The sequence below is a fragment of the Gracilinanus agilis genome, chromosome 2 (assembly GCF_016433145.1).
Source record: "Gracilinanus agilis isolate LMUSP501 chromosome 2, AgileGrace, whole genome shotgun sequence".
Taxonomy (NCBI): domain Eukaryota; kingdom Metazoa; phylum Chordata; class Mammalia; order Didelphimorphia; family Didelphidae; genus Gracilinanus; species Gracilinanus agilis.
The window spans coordinates 478734220-478757811 of NC_058131.1; the positions used below are offsets into that span (position 1 = coordinate 478734220).

Here is a 23592-nt window from a genome sequence, read left to right on the forward strand (position 1 = left end):
AATGGGAATAATAATAGCACCTACCTCACAGGATTGTTTTGAGAATCAAATCAAATGAGATTATTAATGTATGCAAAGTGCCTTGCAAACCTTGAAGTGATATCATGCTAATACTTTTAGTTATTATTATTTAAATAGAATTTATTTTTTCCAATTGCATATAAAAGTAACTAATTCATTTTCTAAAATTTTAAGTTCCAAATTCTCCCTTTTCCTCTCCCTGAGATGGTAAGCAATTTGATGTAGGCTAGTTATTATTATTAATTAGATATATATTTTTTAAAGTAGGTTAAAATTGAGTGAGAGAATATTTTTCAGTCCTATCATTTTTCCCTATATTTTTAGTTCAGGAACATAAAATATATTCTCCTTTACATGTGACATTGCTCTCCAGTATTAATAAGGGTTAAGTGAAGGAAAGGGGAGGAGAAACATTTATCAAGCATCTACAGCCTGCCAGACATTATGCTAACTGCTTCACAAATATTACCTTGACTTGATCCTTAACTCCTATTTTACAGATGAGGAAATTGAGGCCGACTAAAGTTAAGTAACTTGCAACCAAATGCAAACCAATAAGTTTCTGAGTCAGAATTTTAACTTATGTCTTCTTTTCCCTAGCTAAGAGCTCTATACGTTGTTCCTCTGTGCTGCCTATATATTGAGTCTAGTTTCCAATGAAAGTTCAATTTGAGTCTAATTTCTAAGGATGGAACCAGGGACTGAAAAACAGATTTTCATCCTGTCTCTGGCATTCCCAATTGTATGAACTTGGGCAAGTCTCTTAACCCTGTTTGTCTCAGTTTCCTCATCTGTCAATGGGCTGGAGAAAAAAAAGCAAATCTTTGCCAAGTAAATCCCAAATGGGATCAAGAAGAGTCAGATATGACTGAAACATCTGAATAACAACAAAATGAAATTAGTTGTCGAATCTCTTTTATCTCTTCAACGTCATTGGCTTCTGTCCCTATTCTCACCACAAGCACTCTAGCCTAGACCCTCATCACCTTTTGCCTGGACTATTGCAATGACCTAGCTAGTCTCACAACATCCTATTTCTCCTTTCCCCAGTCTAATTTCTATATGGCTGCCAAATGGATATTTCTCAACTACACATCTGACCAGGTCTGTGCCTACCGAGTTTAAGAAGCTGGAGTGCCTCCCATTGACTGTAGGATAAAATTCAAACTCCTCTGTTCCTGCATTTGGGCAACTTTATCCTTCCAGCTTGCCAAGGGGATTAGCTTTGGTTCTGTGCACATCCACCCTTCTTGTCACCGCCTCCATCCTTCTGGTCAAACTTTGACAAAGAGATGAGAGCACATTGTGATAGACACTGGAGACTTCTCTGAGAGGGGAAGAGTCTAAGTTGTCTGACGCATTGATTGGGAACTTCTTTATTCTTCCAGGAGTTGGCTCCCTCCTTATCCCTCTTCTCACTATTTTGTACCCCTAGGTTCCCTGAAAGCCTTGGACTTATTGAAGCCTTTTATTCCTTTCAGAAGATGAAGACACATCTATTGTTGATGCTACTGCTGCTACCTCCATTACCTGTATCCTCAGTAAGTGAGACTGCCTTCTCAAGGGAGGAGGGCTGGAAACCAAGAGGTAATTGGGTCATAGCTGATACAACATTGGATGTGAAATCAGGAAGACGTGTTCTTTTTTTAAAAAATTTATTTTAGTTGTCATGCAAAATTGGCATTGTTGTAAGAGTAAACTCGTACATAACCAAGACCCCAAATAAAACTATAAATACAACGATGTGAAAGATGACTCCAACAGTTCTTTCTCTGGAGGTAGATAGCTTTCTGTCATTAATCTTTCAGGATTGTCCCAGATTACTGCATTGCAGAGAGTAGCTAAGTTTTCACAGATAATCATAGTTCAATATTGCTGTTATTGCATTCAAAGTTCTCCCAGTTCTACTTATTTTGCTCTGCATCAGTTCTTGCAAATCTTTCCAGCTTTTTCTGAAATCATCTTGCTTATCATTTCTTATAGCACAATAGTATTCCATCACCCAAATGTACCACAGTTTGTTCAGTCATTCCCCAATTGATGGAATCCTTTCAATTTCCAATTCTTTTCCATTACAGAAAGAGATGCTGTAAGTATTTTTGTACAAGTAGGTCCTTTCCCCCTTTTTATTATCTCTTTGCTATGTAGACCCAGTAGGGACATTACCAGATCAAAGGGCATGCACATTTTTATAGCCCTTTGGGCATAGTTCCAAATTTCCCTCTAGAATGGTTGGATCAGTTCACAACTCCACCAACAATGCATTAGTGTCCCAATTTTGTCACATCCCCTCCAACATTTACCACTTTCCTTTAATGCCACATTGACCAATCTGAAAGGCATAAAGCGGTACCTCATAGTTTGTATTTCTCTAGTCAAGAGTGATTTAGAATATTTTTTCATATGATTATTGATGCCTTTGATTTCTTCATCTGAAAATTGTTTGTTCATATCCTCTGACCATTTGTCAATCAGGGAATGGATTTTATTCTTATAAATCTGGCTTAGTTTTCTATAAATTTGAGAAATTAGACTTTCATCAGAGACAATTAATTGCTATAAAATGTTTTCCTAGTTTGTCGTTTCCCTTCTAATCTTGGTTACATTAGTTTTGTTTATACAAAAGCCTTTTAATTTGATATAATCAAAATTATTCAATTTACATCTTGTCTCTAGCTCTTGCTTGGTCATAAATTCTTTCCTTCTCCAGAGATCTGCCAGGTAAACTATTGTGTTCCCCTATTTTAGTTATAGTATCACTCTTTATATCTAAAGCATATATCCATTTTGACCTTATCTTGGTGTGAGATATTGTTCTGACCCTAGCTTCAACCATACTGTTTTCCAATTTTCCCAGAAGTTTTTGTTAAATAGTGAGTTCTTATTCCAAAAGCTGGGATCTTTGAGTTTATCAAACATTAGGTTACTTAGGTCATTTACCCCTGTGTATTGTGTATCTAATCTATAACACTGATCTACAGTTCTGTTCCTTAGGGAGTAACAGATTGTTTTGATGATTGCTGCTTTATCGTTGTTTGAGATCTGCTAGGCCACTTTCCTTCACATTTTTTCCAACTTTTTGTTCTTCTAGATGAATTTTGTTATTTTTTTTTGTTCTATAAAATAATTATTTGGTAGTTTGATATAGTACTCAATAAACAAATTAATGTACGTAGAATTGTTATTTTTATTGTATTAACCTACCCATGAGCAATTAGATCTGACTTTATTTGGATGAAAAGTATTTTGTAGTAGTGTTCATAGATTTCCTTTGTTTGCCTTGGCAAGTAGATTCCCAGGCGTTTTATATTCTTTAGAGTGATTTTAAATGGAATTTTTCTTTCTAACGCTTGTTGCTAGACTTTGTTGGTAATATATAGAAATGTTGATGATTTATGTAGGTTTATTTTGTATTCTGTGACTTTATTAAAGTTATTAATTAATTAAACTAGGTTTTTAATTAATTCTTTAGGATTCTTTAAGTATACCATCATATCATCTGCAAAGAGTAATAGTTTAGTTTCCTCATTGTCTACTTCCTTCAATTTCTTTTTCTTCTCTAATCACTACTGCTAGCATTTTTAACACAATATTAAATAATAATGGTGATAATAGGCATCCTTGCTTCACTCCTGATCTTACTGGGAAGGCTTCCAACTTATCCCCATTGCAGATGACAAGATCTCTGTTTCAAACACTCAATAGCTGTGGGACCTTAAGCAAGTCATTTAATCTCTCTGTGCCTCTGTTTTTCCATCTGTAAAGTAAAGGAGTTGGATTTTAACTTCCCCTCCAGCTTGAAAATTATGTTCCAGTGAACCAGTAATATAATCTTCTAGGCAGTGGCCATAACTATTTTTTTGTCTTGGTACTTTATACATTGTTCAGATGCCCACAGATTATTATGGAAAAAATCTTAATTCTGGCATGGAGAGGATGAGGCTTCAAATCTCACTGATGATCCCTGGACAATATGCTTAAGGGAGGAACAAGATGGTTGTATCTGTCATACCAACCATATGACTGGTCTTCCTTGAGGAGTAGCAGCTCTTACTACCCATGTACCCCTACATTCTAGGACCTTATTTAGAAATAATAATAATAACTCATATTTACATAGTGCCTGTTACATTGCCAGGTATTTTGCTAAGCACTTTACAAATATCTCATTTTATCCTCGCAACAACTCTGAGAGGTAGATGCTAGCATTTTCCTCATCTTACAGTTGAGAAAACTGAGTCAAACAAAGGTTAAATGACATATCCAAGATCACATAGCTAGTGTCTCATGTCAGATGTGAACTCAAGTCTTCCTGACTCCAGGTCCAATACTCTACCCACTGAACCACTACTCATTTGGTTAGAAGAAAATTATTCTGCCTAGTTACTGGTATTGACTAATTTCCTAGGAGATAAGAAGAAAGAAAATTTGAAGCTATTCCAAATGATGGGTCAGCCAACAATCAACTATTTATTAAATTATTATTTATTATTATAATTTATTAAATGCCTGCTATATTCCTTAATTTTCTTATCTGAAAAGTAAGGAGGTTGTCCAATGGCCTCTGAGATGCCTTCCAGTTTTAGGTCTATGGTCCTATGACTCCTGATGCTCTCTTTTTCCTCTCTCATTTTCTGAAAGTCTAAATAATATAAACTTACTCTATGGACCATTAGGAAGATAATCTGATTGCCATTTTCAGGCCTAATCAAATCCTACTTTAAAAAAAAAACAAGGAATAAGAAGAAATCCAAGTTATCAGTTACCGTGTAGGAAAAAAAATGCCAAATCAGAGAAATGCCCGTTTAAAAAACCAAGAGATTCAAACTCAAATCCACCAAATCAACAAAAAATGGATCCCACATTGACAAAAAGGGAAAATGGAAGTTTTTGGAGGGACTATAAGAAGATATATCAACGCTAGGTATTGGTTTCAGTGTAGAAGAGTGGTAAAGGCTAGGCAATGGGAGTTAAGTGACTTGCCCAGAGTCATCCAGCTAGGAAGTGTCCAAGGTCAGATTTGAACCCAGGACCTCCCACCCTGAAACATCTTAAAGGCACAAAATAAAACAGAAGGAAATTCAGAAGGAGACACAAAGAAGCATGTTAAATGTATTATATATATTTTAAAAGCAAATTGTACATGGCAGAGATAAATGATTTCATATGCAATCATCTTTTTCTATTTTAATATATATGGAAATTAATATATATGGAAATATATACATATATACATGTATATATTGTAAAAGGGAAAAGGTGGTTTTTGGTTTGGATATTAATATTTAAAGGTGTGGTCACCAAGATTTGAATAAATATCAATTGTAAAATGATTTTAGTAATTTATTTATAAAATATAAGAAAGTGGAAGTAGAGAGATGAGAAGAGGGTAGAGTAAGAGATCTAGCTTAAAGAACTAGACTATGTACTCAGTCCCTGGATTTACTCTGGCAGGGCCCCAGAGGTCCCAGCTGGAGAGCCTAAAAGTCAGTTAAAAAGGGTTTAGCTATGAGGGCTTCTCCCAATTAAGGGAACCTTTGGGAAGCTAGTACCTCCAGGAAGGCTAAGGTAGTCAGCCTTCTTCACTTGCCACGTGTAGTTCTAAGGGAGAGATTTAAGAACAGTCTAACCAGGGTCTCAGGGTCCCAGGTCTTAGGTTCAGCAAGCAGTATCTCCAACTCGAGCTCCAACTCCAGGAAAATGAACAAGAACTCCCAGTCACAGGAAGTTGTCACTCCCTTTTAAAGGTGCTTCTTTTTCGTCACTTCCTGCACCTTCCTCTTAGTTTACATGTCCAAACACAACAGATACTTTGCTTAGGACTGCCCAGGGGGCAGTCAGTCAATTCTGATTTGTCACCCACTCTTACACACATGGGTTATCACATGGGTTATAGACTTCTCAACTTGTGAATTAAGTGGTGATGTTTTCACCTTTGTTGATTAAATCTAAAGATGTGCAGGGTTGGTTTAATCTCATTATCACAATATACACATATGTATATATTATTTACCTATTAAGTTCAGAAGAGAAATTAAAATGCTTCAGTAAGGGTCAGATGATCCTGAGCACTGCAACATGATAGGTTTCAGTAGCGGTGATGGGTGAAATGTTCTCAATTTCTCCTGACAATGTAGGATAGTTGCATAATGTATTATTATAATAACTACTGGCAGGATGGCACAGTGGATAGAGAGCTAGTCTTAAAACCCAGAAGATGTGGGTTCAAATCTTTCCTTGACCAACTGGCCATGTTGCTTATACTCTCAGTTCTCTAAGCAGTGGGAATAACATTTTTGAGGAAATTGGGTACATGCAGATGGCCACTTGTTCATGAGGGTTGCCCCTGCCTGGAATTTCCTTTGAAAAGTTCCCAGCTCAATCAAAGATCCTGAACTGACTATAATCAATAAGGATGTTACATTGCAGCAGTCTTCTCTCCTTCCTTCATTTTTTTCTCTCTACAATACCTCTTCCTCAGGTGAGAGGTCTTCTTTTCCTCAAGCTATACATTTCCAAGGATGTATCAGAACTCAGAAGACCTGAATTTCTTTCTTGCCTCAGATACTTACCGGTTCTGTGACCCTAGGCTAGTCATAAGTGATCTCTCTTAGCTCAGTTTTCTCATCTGTAAAATGGGGATAATAATAATACCTGGCTTCCAGGGTTGCTGCGAGGATCAAGAGTAATCATATATAAAGAACTTTCCAAACCTTAAAGTACTCTATAAATAGATATGATAATCAAGATATATATATATACTATGCAATAAAAATAAAAAAGTATATAACATATAAAACAAATGTATACATATAACATATATAACTAATAAATATAGACATACAACATAAGTATACAGAATCTAATAAACATAATTTATAATGTAAAATATAGAATATAAACATATAAAATATACTGTAGTATACACTATATAATAATATATAATACATATATAAAGAATAATATAAATACATAAGTATAAAAATGCAAGAATATCTATAATAAAAATAGAAATATCAATAATGTCTAAATATATGATATTTATATAATATATGTTATAAATATATAATACATATATAAATAGATATTATATATAATAAATATATAAATAATATATAAACAGTATGATAAAATAGAAATAATGTAAACATAAAATAAATATACAAGTAATATAACAAATATATAAATATAAATTATATATTATTATTAGCAATCAGCAACTCCAGGGATGTCATTTCAGGTTACATCAAGGGAAGACTACTTTCCTCTAGGTCAGGGAAGGAGGGAGGGAGGGAAGGAGACAGCTTGGGAATAAGAGCTTTAAGGCCCAGAGGTGGGGCTTGGGGTGAGGTCCAGGTTCAAAACCTGTCTAGTGAAGCTAGAGTGTGCGCCTCCCTTTGCTTCTGACTCTAGCCTGAGGCAGCAACCCCTGCCAGGGCCTGACAGTGGGAGGGTGGAAGGTAGGAGCAGGGACCAAATGAATCAAACCTCCCTTAATTAATTAGTCTTTTTTCCCCTGATGAGGTCCAGTATGAGACTTGGCTTACATTGAACCTCATTACTCTTCCCTAAGTGTCTCAAACCATTTGTTTTGAAAAACAAAACAACCATGTATTTCTAATGTTCTTTTCTTACATCATTCCTACTTGCCAAGAGTCCTCTTCTCTTTCCGCCCCAATTTACAGAATTCTTCTAACCAAGAAATATAGTTAAGTAATACAAATTGACACTTGGCATGGCTGAAAACACATGAATTAGGACTAGGATTCCTAATTGCTTACATACCCATTTCTTTCCCCAGAGGAAGGAAGTATGTTACATCGACTCGCTTCTAATGTTATGATCGATCATTGATCAGAATTCTAAAGTCTTTTTTTTTCTTTATATCATTATGGTCTTTGTGTAAACTTTTCTCCTGGTTCTGCTTACTTTCTTAAGCCCTCTTTAAAAAATGACTCAATAGGGGCAGCTAAGTACCTCAGTGGATAGAGACCCAGGCTTGGAGTTGGGAGGATCTGGGATCAAATCTGACCTTGGAGATTTCTAACTATGTGACCCTGGTCAAGTCACTTAACCCTAATTGCCTAGCCCTTACCACTCTTCTGCCTTAGAACTGATAAGATAGAAGGAAAAGGTCTAAAAAAAATGACTCAGTGGGGTTTCCAACTGATAATAAGATAGAAGTAAAGAGTCTAAAAAAAATGACTCAATGGTCTTCCCAACACAGAGAGGCCATGGGATCACAGATTTAAAACTGAAAGGGTCCTTAGCAGGCACTGAGTCAAACCTCCCCATTTTGAGGATGAAGACCCTTGAGGTCCAGATGAAGTAGACATCTTGCCCAAGGTCGTACAGCTAGTATCTGAGGTGGGATTCAAACCCAGGTCTCCTTGACTCCTGAGAAAGCTGCAGCATGAGTAAGGAAGAGATTTCATGAGAGAATATCCTTAAGATTTAGTCTAGAATTCATCCCACCAAATGATTAGACCACATCCCCTGGCCTGCTGTCATTATCAACAGGAAGGCTGAGTCCAGTCAAACTTGGGCAGTTGATCAACCCAGAGATTGTCTGCCTAAGCCTTCTTGGACTCAGCCTTTCCTCTGTGTCCCTTTGACTTTAGATTTTAAACCTGGAATTGAGGGTGGAGGTGGGTTGGGGTGGGGCATGGGGTGATGCCACCATCATAGAACTGGGTGGGCAAGAATGATCATGGTGGCAGACTCCAGAGTTTGGGTTTGGCTGTAGGATAGGCCCTGGAGAAATGCAAGTGTCAGTCAGAAAATCGAATGTACAGAATGCACAGAAATAGCTTATTATAGCATATAATCAAGGATTTAATATTTTTGGCATAATGGAAGCAGAGATGGTTACATGTTAGTTTATCCAGGTCATTTCCATAAATAAAACCCTCATAACTCATATTTACGCAACGCTTCAAAGTACAGATTGACACATACATTTTGGGATATAGCCCATGTATAGATTTTTTTGCTTAATTATGTTTGTTACTTTTTGTTTTAAACTATGGAGATTTTGGATGGGAGAAGCAGGTTATAGAGACAGATGCCAAAAAATAAGAGTGAATAAAAGAGGATTATTACAGCATTTTTCAAAAAACCACAGAAGAGAACAGAAGACAGTTCAGAGGGAGACAGAGAGAAGCAAAATCCAATTGATTGCAAAAATTTGAATTTATTATACAATTTTGAAAAGAAATGTAAAGCCACACATAATAGAGATTTGTGGTTTCATGATTAATCCTTATTTTCTACTCTTTATATATGGAGATTTTCACATTTGTCAAGTTCAAAAAATTATATCAAAAATACTTTGTGGTTGCAAAGTTATTTATATATTGTACATCATCTCATTTGAGCCTCACGGAAATTTTGGAATGCAACTTATTCAAATAGCATTTTCTCCAGTTTACAGATGAAGAAATTCAAGTATAGAACAGAGCTGTGACTTGTTTAAGGTCACACAGTGGCAAAAGCAGCTCTTGAATCAAGGTATTCTAAGTTCCAAGTCCAAGGCTCTTTGCATCAGACTCTTAACTTTGGTATAGTGTCGATTGGCTTAATTGACGGACCATCACTATGCTCTGTTTGTATAGGCAGTCAACAAGCATTTATTAGCTGTGTGACCCGGGCCAAATCACTTAAGCTCCACTGCCTAGCCCTTATAGGTTTTCTGTCTTGGAACCAATATTCAGTAATGGTCCCAAGACATAAGGGTTTAAAAACAAGCTTTTATTAAGGGGCAGTTAGATGGTACAGTGAATACAGAACCAGGCATCGAATCTGGGAAGATTAAACCCTTACCTTCTGTCTTAGAATTGATACCAAGTATTGGTTCCAAGACAGAAGACCTTTAAGGGCTAGGCAATTGAGGAGAAATGACTTGCCTAGGGTCTCATAACTAGGAAGTGNAAAATATACAAGTAACATAACACATATATAAATATAAATTATATATTATTATTAGCTATCAGCAACTCCAGGGATGTCATTTCAGGTTACATCAAGGGAAGACTACTTTCCTCTAGGTCAGGGAAGGAGGGAGGGAGGGAAGGAGACAGCTTGGGAATAAGAGCTTTAAGGCCCAGAGGTGGGGCTTGGGGTGAGGTCCAGGTTCAAAACCTGTCTAGTGAAGCTAGAGTGTGCGTCTCCCTTTGCTTCTGACTCTAGCCTGAGGCAGCAACCCCTGCCAGGGCCTGACAGTGGGAGGGTGGAAGGTAGGAGCAGGGACCAAATGAATCAAACCTCCCTTAATTAATTAGTCTTTTTTCCCCTGATGAGGTCCAGTATGAGACTTGGCTTACATTGAACCTCATTATTCTTCCCTAAGTGTCTCAAACCATTTGTTTTGAAAAACAAAACAACCATGTATTTCTAATGTTCTTTTCTTACATCATTCCTACTTGCCAAGAGTCCTCTTCTCTTTCCGCCCCAATTTACAGAATTCTTCTAACCAAGAAATATAGTTAAGTAATACAAATTGACACTTGGCATGGCTGAAAACACATGAATTAGGACTAGGATTCCTAATTGCTTACATACCCCTTTCTTTCCCCAGAGGAAGGAAGTATGTTACATCGACTCGCTTCTAATGTTATGATCGATCATTGATCAGAATTCTAAAGTCTTTTTTTTTTTCTTTATATCATTATGGTCTTTGTGTAAACTTTTCTCCTGGTTCTGTTTACTTTCTTAAGCCCTCTTTAAAAAATGACTCAATAGGGGCAGCTAAGTACCTCAGTGGATAGAGACCCAGGCTTGGAGTTGGGAGGATCTGGGATCAAATCTGACCTTGGAGATTTCTAACTATGTGACCCTGGTCAAGTCACTTAACCCTAATTGCCTAGCCCTTACCACTCTTCTGCCTTAGAACTGATAAGATAGAAGGAAAAGGTCTAAAAAAAATGACTCAGTGGGGTTTCCAACTGATAATAAGATAGAAGTAAAGAGTCTAAAAAAAATGACTCAATGGTCTTCCCAACACAGAGAGGCCATGGGATCACAGATTTAAAACTGAAAGGGTCCTTAGCAGGCACTGAGTCGAACCTCCCCATTTTGAGGATGAAGACCCTCGAGGTCCAGATGAAGTAGACATCTTGCCCAAGGTCGTACAGCTAGTATCTGAGGTGGGATTCAAACCCAGGTCTCCTTGACTCCTGAGAAAGCTGCAGCATGAGTAAGGAAGAGATTTCATGAGAGAATATCCTTAAGATTTAGTCTAGAATTCATCCCACCAAATGATTAGACCACATCCCCTGGCCTGCTGTCATTATCAACAGGAAGGCTGAGTCCAGTCAAACTTGGGCAGTTGATCAACCCAGAGATTGTCTGCCTAAGCCTTCTTGGACTCAGCCTTTCCTCTATGTCCCTTTGACTTTAGATTTTAAACCTGGAATTGAGGGTGGAGGTGGGTTGGGGTGGGGCATGGGGTGATGCCACCATCATAGAACTGGGTGGGCAAGAATGATCATGGTGGCAGACTCCAGAGTTTGGGTTTGGCTGTAGGATAGGCCCTGGAGAAATGCAAGTGTCAGTCAGAAAATCGAATGTACAGAATGCACAGAAATAGCTTATTATAGCATATAATCAAGGATTTAATATTTTTGGCATAATGGAAGCAGAGATGGTTACATGTTAGTTTATCCAGGTCATTTCCATAAATAAAACCCTCATAACTCATATTTACGCAACGCTTCAAAGTACAGATTGACACATACATTTTGGGATATAGCCCATGTATAGATTTTTTTGCTTAATTATGTTTGTTACTTTTTGTTTTAAACTATGGAGATTTTGGATGGGAGAAGCAGGTTATAGAGACAGATGCCAAAAAATAAGAGTGAATAAAAGAGGATTATTACAGCATTTTTCAAAAAACCACAGAAGAGAACAGAAGACAGTTCAGAGGGAGACAGAGAGAAGCAAAATCCAATTGATTGCAAAAATTTGAATTTATTATACAATTTTGAAAAGAAATGTAAAGCCACACATAATAGAGATTTGTGGTTTCATGATCAATCCTTATTTTCTACTCTTTATATATGGAGATTTTCACATTTGTCAAGTTCAAAAAATTATATCAAAAATACTTTGTGGTTGCAAAGTTATTTATATATTGTACATCATCTCATTTGAGCCTCACGGAAATTTTGGAATGCAACTTATTCAAATAGCATTTTCTCCAGTTTACAGATGAAGAAATTCAAGTATAGAACAGAGCTGTGACTTGTTTAAGGTCACACAGTGGCAAAAGCAGCTCTTGAATCAAGGTATTCTAAGTTCCAAGTCCAAGGCTCTTTGCATCAGACTCTTAACTTTGGTATAGTGTCGATTGGCTTAATTGACGGACCATCACTATACTCTGTTTGTATAGGCAGTCAACAAGCATTTATTAGCTGTGTGACCCGGGCCAAATCACTTAAGCTCCACTGCCTAGCCCTTATAGGTCTTCTGTCTTGGAACCAATATTCAGTAATGGTCCCAAGACATAAGGGTTTAAAAACAAGCTTTTATTAAGGGGCAGTTAGATGGTACAGTGAATACAGAACCAGGCATCGAATCTGGGAAGATTAAACCCTTACCTTCTGTCTTAGAATTGATACCAAGTATTGGTTCCAAGACAGAAGACCTTTAAGGGCTAGGCAATTGAGGAGAAATGACTTGCCTAGGGTCTCATAACTAGGAAGTGTGTGAGGTCAGATTCAAATTCAGGACCTCCACTTTCTGCTCTCTAGCTGCACTATCATATTTGAGGAATAGCAAATAAACCTGTGTGGCTGGATAATAGAATTCATAGAAAGTAGGAAAGTGTAAGAAGACAGTTAAGGAACATTTATTATGTGCCTCTTATAGGCCAGGTAGTGTACTAAGCCCTGGGGTTACAAAGTAAGTCAAAAAACAGTCCTTGTTCTCAAGGAGCTCACAGTCTAATGGAAGAGACAACCTGCAAACAATTGCACAAAGAAGCTATAAGCAGGATAAATAGGAATCGTTAGTAGAGGGAAAGCCGCAGAATTAAAAGGCATTGGGAGGGGTAGCTAGATGGCATTGAATAGACCTGTGGTGGCAAACCTATGGCACACATGCCAGAGAGGGTCTGGATGGGGCATGGCACACAGTCTCCAAAAGTTTCACCATTGAGTAGAAACACAGAAGAAAAACACATGGTTGATCACATGGTTTGATGGGGATATGATTGGAGTTTTGGCTTTAAAAGATCACTCTATTGCAAATATGAGTAATATGGAAATGGATTTTGAACAAGGATATATGTATAACCCAGTGGAATTGCTTATCAGCTCTGGGAGGGGAGAGGGAAGAGGGATGGGAAAGAACATGAATCATGTAATTGTGTAAAAATATTCTAAATAAATAGTTATGGTATGGCCAAAAAAAAAAAAGTTTCACCATCACTGGGATAGAGCATCAGGTTTGGAGTTAGGAGAACCTAAATTAAAAATTGATCTCAAATACTTCCTAGCTGTATGACCCTGGAGAAGTCACTTAACCCTGTTTACCTAGCCTTTGTCCTTCTGTCCTATTGTTGTCACTAGGACAGAAAGTAAGGGTTTTTAAAAGAGAGAGAGATTGGGAAAGGTTTCCTGTAGAAGCTGGGATGTCAGGGAAGCCAGGAGGCAGAGATGAAGAGGAAGAGACTTTGGGGCATGGAAGAAAGCTGATGAAAAGGCCCAAAACCAGGAGATAAAGTATCTCATTGGAGGAATACAAAGAAGCTGGTGTCTCTAGATTGATGAATACAGGGGATGGATAGGCTTGGTTTTCAGGTATAAAAAGCCTGGAAGTGTGGGGAAGAGCAGGTTCTGAAGGAAGAGTTTGAGCCATGAGAGCTCATTGACTGAGTATTGAGAAACTTAGAAGAAGACCCTTCATGTGTTCGGTGGACTCCCCTGGAGGATATTCATGGGAAGACAAGACTTGCATAGGAGTGGAGGGCAGGGATGGGCTGTGATCAGTTCCCCCCTCCCCCGCCACCCCCCTGCATTGGGAGTTCTGTAAGCATGTTGAAGTGTCAAGGTAGCTGAACTGGAGACTCTGAAAACAATACCAGACCTTGTCCTGGGCATAGGAAGGTGCCTGGAAAACTGAAACATTTCTTTCTAAGTATTTGTAGAACAGAAATTGGTTAGCTTAAAGCAAATAGGTCTTTATGCCTCAATCACCAAATTCTAATCACACCTCAGATTTGTCATGTCATTTTCTGAATGGAGCAAAACATGATCTTCATGTGAATTTAGGATTAGATAATATTTTACTGTTCCTTAAAAATTTCTAATAATAGCTTTTTTTTTTAACCATTGCCTGAATGTTTCATCATGAATCCTCTGGAACTGTGGTTGGTCATTGTGTTATTGTGTTGATTGGAATTCTCAAGTCTTTGAGAGTTATTTATCTTTCTGAAATTGTTGCCATTATGTAAATTGTTCTTCTAGTAAATAAATTTCCCATTTATGTATCATATCTTACTTTTTCAGTCATTCTTTGATTGATGGCTACCTTGTTTCCAGTTCTTTGCCATCACAAAAAGAGCTGCTACATTTTTGTACATAGGAGCATGTCCTTTGTTTTCCCAATCCTTTGACACCTGGGATTAGTGTCCTCAGATTCTAGTTTTCTGCCACCTTAAAAAACTTGCAGCTTAGGTGAGGTGAGGTGGGTGGTTCAGGGAATAGAGAGCCAGACCTAGAGATGGGAGGTCCTGGGTTCAAATCTGGCCTCAGACACTTCCTAGCTGTGTGACTCTGGGCAAGTCACTTAACCTCCCCTTGCCTAGCCCTTCCTGCTCTTCTGCCTTGGTCTCAAAACACAGTATCGACTCAAAGATGGAAGGTCAGGGTTTAAAAAAGAAAAAACAAGTTTTCCCTTGTAAAAAAAAGTGAGCATATACTCTCAGCAATGCAACAAGATTTAGTATGGGGAATGCTATCCACCTCTGGGAAAGAACTGTTGGAGTTGTCTTTTACATCAGTGTATCTTTGGTTTTATTTTTGGGATAAATATAACAGTGACCAATATGGAAGTGTGTTTTTCAAGACAATAAAAATGAAAAAAAGAATAAAAGAACATTGGGATTATGTAGCATTGGGGGAAAAATAAGCATAATCAAGCCAAATTGCACATCAAACATGCCCTTAAATGTCTGTCTTGTTCTGCACTGGATCAGATTACTTCTGTGGTCTCTTCTAATCCTTAAGATTACATGGTTATGATTTTTAAAAAACCCCTCCCTTCTGTCTTCAAATAGCCAGGTATGGCTCCCCATGCACCGAGCCACCTAGCTGCCCCTCGTGGTAATGATTTTGTTTTACACTTTCCTTGGACTTCCTGGAGACATTGCTTTGACTCAAAGAAATAATGGCAATTTGAGGTGTTTGGCAGATGGATCTTTAACCCTTGAATCTCATCTAGAAGGATTTTAACTCCAGTCTTCCTGACTCTAGATGCAGCCCTGTAGCCACTGCACCATCTAGCTGTCCCTAGAGGTTTCCTCATGTTCTACATATAGTTGGGATGAAGCTTTGGTGATACACAGTGGCATAGGGAATGGAACACTTGACTTGGAGGCAAGAAGACCTGGGTACTAGCTAAGTGACCCCTGGACTTAACCTCCTTTTTTTGCCTCAATTTTTTCATCTCTAAATAGGAGATTTTAGAATCAATGAGATGATTTTCTTCACATAGCAATGGTATGTAAGGTGCTTTGCGAACCTTAAAGTGCTATAAAAATGAAATCATTATTTTAAAATTTTTATTTTGATCTAATAAACATAAAATGGACATTTCTAAATACATAATAGAACACAATAAGAGGATTATGTGCTTTAAATTGCAGATTTTTATGTTTTGCATGATCATACATGTATAATCCTGTTTGATTTGCTTGTCAGCTGCGTGAGGGGGGAGGGAGATAATATGGATCATATAACTAAGGAAAACTTCTTTGGAAATTAGTTATTTAAATAACAACACAGCTAGGAAGTATCTGTTGCTTTTCTTCTTAAGTACATAAATTCAATCTATAGCTTTCAAAGCTGTCCTACTTGTCTGGGCTTCTTTCTGACTTTCCTTCTCTACATGTTTTAAAAATATGTGTCAATATATTCTACTTTCTCTCTATCACCTCTCAACCTCCCCACCAATGGAAAAAGAAAAAAGAAAACCCTTATAACAAGGAAATTTAGTCAACCAAAACAAATCCCTATATCGACAGTATCTGAAAATGTTTGTCTTACTCTGAACCTTGAGGTCTTGATCTCTCTTGTCAAGAGAGATGATGCTTGGGGCAGCTAGGTGGACATTTCCTATCTGTGTGACCCTGGCGAGTCACTTAAAACCCCAGTTGCCTAACCCTTACTGTCCGTCTGCCTTGGAACTTGTAACAGTTCTAGGACAGAAGGTAAGGGTTTAGGGTGTTTTTCTTTTTTCTTTAAAAGAGAGATGATGCATGCTTCTTTATCAGTCCTTTGGTATTGTGGATGGTCCTTGAGTTGATAAGAGTTATCAAGTCTCTCAAAGTTGTTTCTCTTTATAATGTTGTTATTATTGTATAAATGATTGCCCTGATTCTGCCACTCGAAGAGCTGTTGTTATTCCAGAGCTTTCCCCTGTAGACAAAGTCCTCTTATAGAGAGGAGGTCAGGAGCTTTTCCTTGGTCTTGTGAATTCAGAAGCTCACATTAGCCAGCCCTAACGGGGTTAAGGAACTTGCCCAAGGTCACACAGCTAGGAAGTGTCTGCTAATTTTCTTGTTAAGTATATTACATATATTTACTCTTGTGTTTCTTTTCCATCAGGCAAGGAAGGTGAGAAGGCAAAATGAAAGCTGGGGCCGCTGGGGAGAGTGGAGCCAATGTAGCAGGACCTGCGGCGGAGGAGTCAGTTTCCAGGAGCGACACTGCTATTCCCAGAGGTAATGAAATTTCTGCTTAAATTTTTTAAAAACAGCCTCATTAGTAAACTATGACACAAATTAATGATTGGTTTCCTGGATCGCCTGTTAGGATCGTGAACCAGAGGCAGTATGAGATAAGTAGATTTCACTTTAGTAATAAATATTCCCCAGGATATTGTATAAATTGATTTTTTTTTTGTAAATCAGTCTTATTTTTACTCTGACTTTTTATTTTTAGAGACTTTTTCTCTGTCTCCAGCCTCCCTTGTTAAGTACAGATGCTCCTCAGTTCAGGTCTAAAGGCACATATTTACCATATGAAAAGGAATATAAAGGAAATAATATTTTATTATTTATGCAGTTCTTCATTGTTTTTCAGTTGTTTTCAGTCATATATGACTCTTCATGACCCTATTTGGGGGTTTCTTGGCAAAGATACTGGAGTGACTTGCCATTTTCTTCTCCAGATCTTTTTTCAGATGAGGAAACTAAGGCAAACAGAGTTTCTGAAAGTATTCTGCTCTTTGTTTCTTATAGCATAATAATATTCCATCATGCTTCTATACCACAATTTGTTCAGCTATTCTCCAAATGACGGACATCCTCTCAGCTTCCAATTTTTTGCCACCACCAAAAAGAGTTGCTAGAAATATTTTTGCTAGAAAGTAGAATATATTGACACATATTTGTCCTTTCCTCTTTTAAAAAAATTTCTTTGGGACATAGACCTAGTAGTGGTATTACTGGGTCAAAGAATATGCACAGTTTTAAAACCCTTTGGGCATAGTTCTAAAATCACTCTCCAGAATGGTCGGATCAGTTCCAGAATGATTGAATCATGGAGTTTGCAACTCCACCTGCAGTGCATTGGTTTCCCAATTTTGCCACATCCCCTCCAACGTTTATTATTTGCCTTTTCTTGGCCCAGATTTTTTTTAAAAAGCTAATGAGCAGAAATTAAATCATGTCATGGATATTTCTTCCACATGTTTCTATATCTTGGGGTAGGGGACTGTGCTCATAGCAGATACCATATAAACGCCAACTTTCTGATAGACTTCAGGTAAGAGAATTTATTCTTGGTTCCCATAAAATAAAGTCAGGATCACTTTGTGACACCTTAGGTGGAACAGTGGATAGAGCTCCAGGCCTAGAGTCGGGAAGACTTGAGCACAAATCCAGCCTCAGACACTTACTAGCTGTGTGACTCTGGCCATGTCTCTTAATCCTATTTGCCTCAGTTTCCTCATCCATCAAATGAGCAGGAGAAGGAAATGACAAACCATTCTAATATCTTTCCCAAGAAAACTCCAGGTGGAATCCCCCCAAACTGGACATAATTGAAATGACTGAACAATAGGCATTTAAAAAAAACTGAATGGGGAAAGGAGTATAGTCCTATGATTTCATTGGTTTGGGGAACTCCCAGGTGAGGGAACCCTCTCTACCAATGCAGGTAAGCACCTTCTCTGCAATTTATAATTTTAGAGAATCACCTATAGCCCTCAGAAACTGAATGACTTACCCAACATCACATAACCATTATGTGTCAGAGGAGGGATTTGAACACTGTTTTGAGCTCCAAAGTCAACTTTCTATCATCTAGAGCAGTGATGGGCAAACTTTTTGAAGTTTCATTGTATTGTATCCTACTCATTGTATTCGTCAGATTAGGAATAAATGTCGTGCAGTGGGATAGAACATTTCAGGGGGCCACATCTGGCCTGCCTGCAGTACTTCGCCCATCACTGGACTAGATCTATAATATAATAGTGTAAAATATTATCTACATTTATATTATACAGCTGTACATACATATCTTTTTGTATACATGTAAAAAGAATATATATCTTTTTGTATACATCTGTATTTATTTAATGCTTTCAAAGAATTATTATTAATTCTCCATGATTCCGGATCATAGCTTCAGAGAAGCTCCTTTTACAGGGGAAGAATCTGAGATTTTTCTAAGGTTGTATCAGGTGAGATTTGAAACCAGGTCCTTTGATTCAAGAGCCAATACCTACTCTCCCTCCCTTTTTTTTCTCCCTCCCTTCCTCCCTCCCTTCCTCCCTCCCTTCCTTCCATCTTAGAATTGACACTAAGTATTTGTTCCAAGGCAAAAGGGTTAGGCAATGAGGGTAAAGTGACTCACCAAGGGTCACACAGCTAGGAAGTGTCTGAGACCAGATTTGAACCAGAACTTCCCATCTCTAGGCCTGGCTCTTTATCCACTTGAGTGTCTAGCTACCCTATCAGTACTCTTTTAACTACCTCATATTCTCTCCCATTTCTCTCCCCATAAACTTTCCCTTACAATGCAGAATATTGAGGGGGGAAACATCAAAATGTTGCTGGCTAAGTAGATTTTGGCTACACAAACAACACAGAAGGTTGGAGATGGACTCTTAGAGTCGTGTGTCTGAGGAAGGAGCAAGAGGATTCCTTGGGAAACCAGTTTGGGTGAAAAGATATACTGATAGCTACTTCCTTGTATGGACTTGTCTCTCAGGATAGATGGCGGCTCCAGCTGTATTGGACCCACCCGAAATTATCGTTCATGCAACACTGAGGTAAGATGCTTTGGGACCAGAGTTTCTTCTCCCCTTAATTATGCAGCTTTATCTGGGGAGAAACTAACCTTCCAAAATTCTCAATTTAGGCTCAAGTTCCTCTCTCACTAGAGATCTCACAAAGCCCAAGACCAGGCCTGCACAAGAGGGTACCAGTTGTTCTAGTTTTTGCTGGGAATGTGGGAAGGAGAAGGAAGCCTCAGGCACATCTGGTGGTTTCTTGGGCCCCTGCTCTCAAGCTTCATTCCTGAGTAGATGAGACAGTAGCCTGATGATGAAGATTTGGATTTCCCAGCCCACCGCTCACCCCACCATTTATTCCCCCTGAAGAACTCCAATGTATTTTACAAGATAGGGGTAAAAGGAATCCCTCAGGGGAAGATTCTAGAGGAGGATTCCAGATGCAATCGTGTTGCTTTAAATTCCCATAGCTACATTTTATTTGTTGTTTGTTAAGTTCATAACAATTTTAAAAAGGAAAAACAAAAATTCCCCATTGCAAACCAAGGCTAAAGATTGAATTTGGGAGTTTTATACTCCCTATTTTGGAATTATCTCTTCTAAATTCTTAAGGTTTGGAGCCTGCTGAGTGACAAATAGCTTCTGAGAGAAGCTTCTGGGTTTTTGAAGGGATTTTTTGGTGTCCCCAGTGATCGCACTCAGCTCGTTGGTTTGAATTGGGCTGAATTCTCCCTTCTGCTCCTTACCTCCCAGGGACAGTACGGTATCCTATACTGTCCTGCCCTCTTTCTCTCCCCCCTGCAGAGCTGTCCCCAGGGCACCCGGGATTTCCGAGCAGAGCAGTGTGCGGAATTTGATGGGAAGGAATTCCAAGGAAAGAGATACAAGTGGTTTCCATATTATGGAGGTAAGAGCTAGGATGGATGGCTCCATTTATTCCTTGGGAGGCTCTGGAATGGCTATATTGTGCAGTTCTGTTCCTCAGGAAGTTTGCTGGTCTCTTTTTTGAAACCTATGACTCCCTCCATAACTGGTGGGAGCCAACAACACAGACAGCAAGGGCTGTGGGTCTTAAGCCATCGGAAGTCTCCTAATACCAAAGACCCAGGGAGGAAGGAGAAACTCCCGTACCAACATATATATTTGTTATTTCTGAAGGACTCTGGAAATAGGACTGATGGCTTAAGATTATGGAGAAGGTACTGAGAACCACCTAATCTCTACCATATTGTCCTCCAAAAAACTTGCTCAGAACAAATTCCAGAGTAGCATAATGCACAAAAAGACATCATTGTTCAGGAAGTAGGGCTGATTAGACTTGTGCCTGGGCTATTCTACTCCAAAAGAAAAGGAAAAACAACGATAACATCCGACTTATAAATATATATAAATATGTATATCCGTTATACATTTGTATGTATATATATACATTAAGCACACATGATATATATGTATATATAATATTTTATATTTATATATATATATATGCAGCTAGGTTGCACAGTGGATAGAGCACTGGGTTTGGAGTCAGGACAATCTGAGTTGAAATCTGGCTTCAGACATTTGCTAGCTGTATGACCCTAGGAAAGTTATTTAACCCCTATTTGTCTGTAAAATGGGAGCACACTGGAGAAGGAAATGGCAAACCACACCAGTATCTTTGTCAAGAAAACCCCATAGACAAAATTCAAAGGAGTCAGGAGTGTTGGACACGACTGAACAACTGAACAACATGTTATTAGAATTAATTAGTTAATTAGAGTAATTAGAGAACAAGGCCGTTTATAAGAAGGTCTCCAGCTTAGGGAAAGAGTTTTGAAGGTTTATCTTAAGAGCCAGCTAGAATTTTTCTGGGGGTTCCTTAAAAAGAATTCCCAGTAACCCTTAGGAAAGGACTTTTGGGGATAACGGTTCACTCTTGGGATTTTCCTCTCAGGAGTAGGTGGTCAGGGATTTCCTCAGATCACTCTTTGAAGAGTTTGGTGGTAGTTTGGAAATCATCTTTAATATCTCAGAAGACTGATATAGAATTACTGAAGCTGTTTCTCTGGAACACTCCAGGGAGCAGCAGAGGGCAGTAGAGGGCCAGAGAGCTTGTCTGTGAAAACTGACAGGAGGAGAGAGCTTTGTCTGTGAACAACTGACAGGCAGGCTTGATTTATGACCCTGAAATTTTTATATGTATATGAGATAAAAGATTTATAATTTAGAAAATTAATTAAAAAGGGAGTTAAGTTAGCTCCAATTTTCATCAGGGAAGAAGCAGTCCTTTGCAGGACAGTTTGGGTTCCGGGATTTATTTAGCATTGATTAGCTTTAGGGAAATATATCTCCTATCAGTTTCTATTTTCTATATCCTTTCTCTGATATTCTCCTAATTAGTAATAAATAGTTTTTTTTTAAGTAAACTGTCTCCAGCCAGTTCCATTGACTGCCAGACCAGCTGGGCCTTAACAGCTTTAGCAGAATCTATAATCAATACCAACTGATATCAACTAGCCAAAACCAATATAGATCAATTTCTACCATATCAATATATAGGGTATATGAATACATGATATTCATGGGGTTTTACATTTGGATCTCACAGCAGACCCATAAGATAGTGTAAACAGTATTCTGTCCTTTTTACAGATGGAGAAACTGAGGCTCACAGTATGCAGTTGTCATATAGCTAATAAGTCCTGGAGACAGATCTCAAACCCAGTTCTCTTGATTCCAAATCCATGACTTATTTTTCCATTACACTACACATAGCTGTTTTAAGAACAATCAGGCAGAGGTACAGCTGGGTAGCTAAATGGATAGACAGGCCTGGAAGTGGGAAGTCCTGAGTTCAAATTTAGCCTCAGACATTTCCTAGCTGTGTGACCCGTGGCAAGTCACTTAACCCTCATTGCCTAGCACTTACAGCTCTTCTGCCTTAGAACCAATTCCCAGTATTGATTCAAAGACAGAAGGAAAAGGTTAAAAAAAAATAATTGGGCATCTCTGCAAGATGTTTTCACTGTTTTGCAAAGTCCTGAATTCTTCAGTCCTTTTCTACCAAGGAGGATGAAGGTAATGAGAATCATGGTGGAGAGAGAGGAAGATGGCTAGTGTGTATGTTGATCAGGAGGCGTTTGATGAGGTCTTTATTTGATAAATTCCTATTTCTCCAGAGAGGCTTGGGATTTGGATGCTCCAGGTATTCAGGCATCACCATGTTCAGCATCTACCCTTAGGGTAGCCATCAGGACAAGCCATTTGTTTTTTTGTTTTTGTTTTTGTTTTTGTTTTGTTTTTTATTTTAAACCCTTAACTTCTGTGTATTGGCTCCTAGGTGAAAGAGTGGTAAGGGTAGGCAATGGGGGGCCAAGTGACTTGCCCAGGGTCACACAGCTGGGAAGTGTCTGAGGCCGGATTTGAACCTAGAACCTCCCGTTTCTAGGCCTGGCTCTCAATCCACTGAGCTGCCCAGCTGCCCCAAGCCATTTGTTTTTTGAGCAGGAAAAGAAGCCTCATCCTTTGGGACTTCATCTTTATCCCTCTCCCCTCCCCAGCTGCCAACAAGTGTGAGCTGAACTGCATTCCCAAGGGGGAAAACTTCTACTACAGACACAAGGAGGCAGTGGTGGACGGGACCCCATGTGAGCCGGGCAAACTGGACATCTGTGTGCAGGGCACTTGTCAGGTGGGCGGCTGTCTCGTTCTCTCACCACCTCTCAAGGCCTCTACCCTTGGCTAAGAGTTGTCTCTCCAACAATGCCAAATTCCACTTATCGTCAAATCCTGTGGCTTTTTTGGAGCCCTCCAACTTCTTTGCAGCTTTTGATGCTGTTGAACACTGTCTCCGCTTTTAGATACTGTCTTCCCTAAAGTTTTCATGATGATGTTTTTTCTTAGCTCTCCTCCTGCCTGTCTGACTTCTCTTCCTCATCTTTCTTTGCTGGATCATCATTCATGTCCTACTTCCTATACATGAATGTATATACCCCAGGAATCTGTCCTAAGGTCCCTTCATTTTCTCTCTCTCCCTTCTTTTCCCCTTTCTCTTTCTCTTTCCCCTTATCTCCCCTTCTTCTTCTTCTTCTTCTTCTTCTTCTTCTTCTTCTTCTTCTTCTTCTTCTT

The 23592-nt window shown here is 38.6% G+C and overlaps 1 protein-coding gene across 1 annotated transcript in view; it reads left to right on the forward strand.

Annotated features, from left to right (window-relative positions):
• The first annotated feature begins 1486 nt into the window (after positions 1-1486).
• The window catches only part of PAPLN (papilin, proteoglycan like sulfated glycoprotein), a 73550-nt gene continuing 51444 nt past the window's right edge, over positions 1487-23592 (forward strand). Inside the window, exons 1-5 of the mRNA XM_044659972.1 lie at positions 1487-1562; positions 16851-16966; positions 19461-19521; positions 20287-20389; positions 23025-23204. Coding sequence (XP_044515907.1) covers positions 1506-1562; positions 16851-16966; positions 19461-19521; positions 20287-20389; positions 23025-23204 — 517 coding nt within the window. The 5' untranslated portion in view covers positions 1487-1505. The remainder of the gene's footprint in view (positions 1563-16850; positions 16967-19460; positions 19522-20286; positions 20390-23024; positions 23205-23592) is intronic.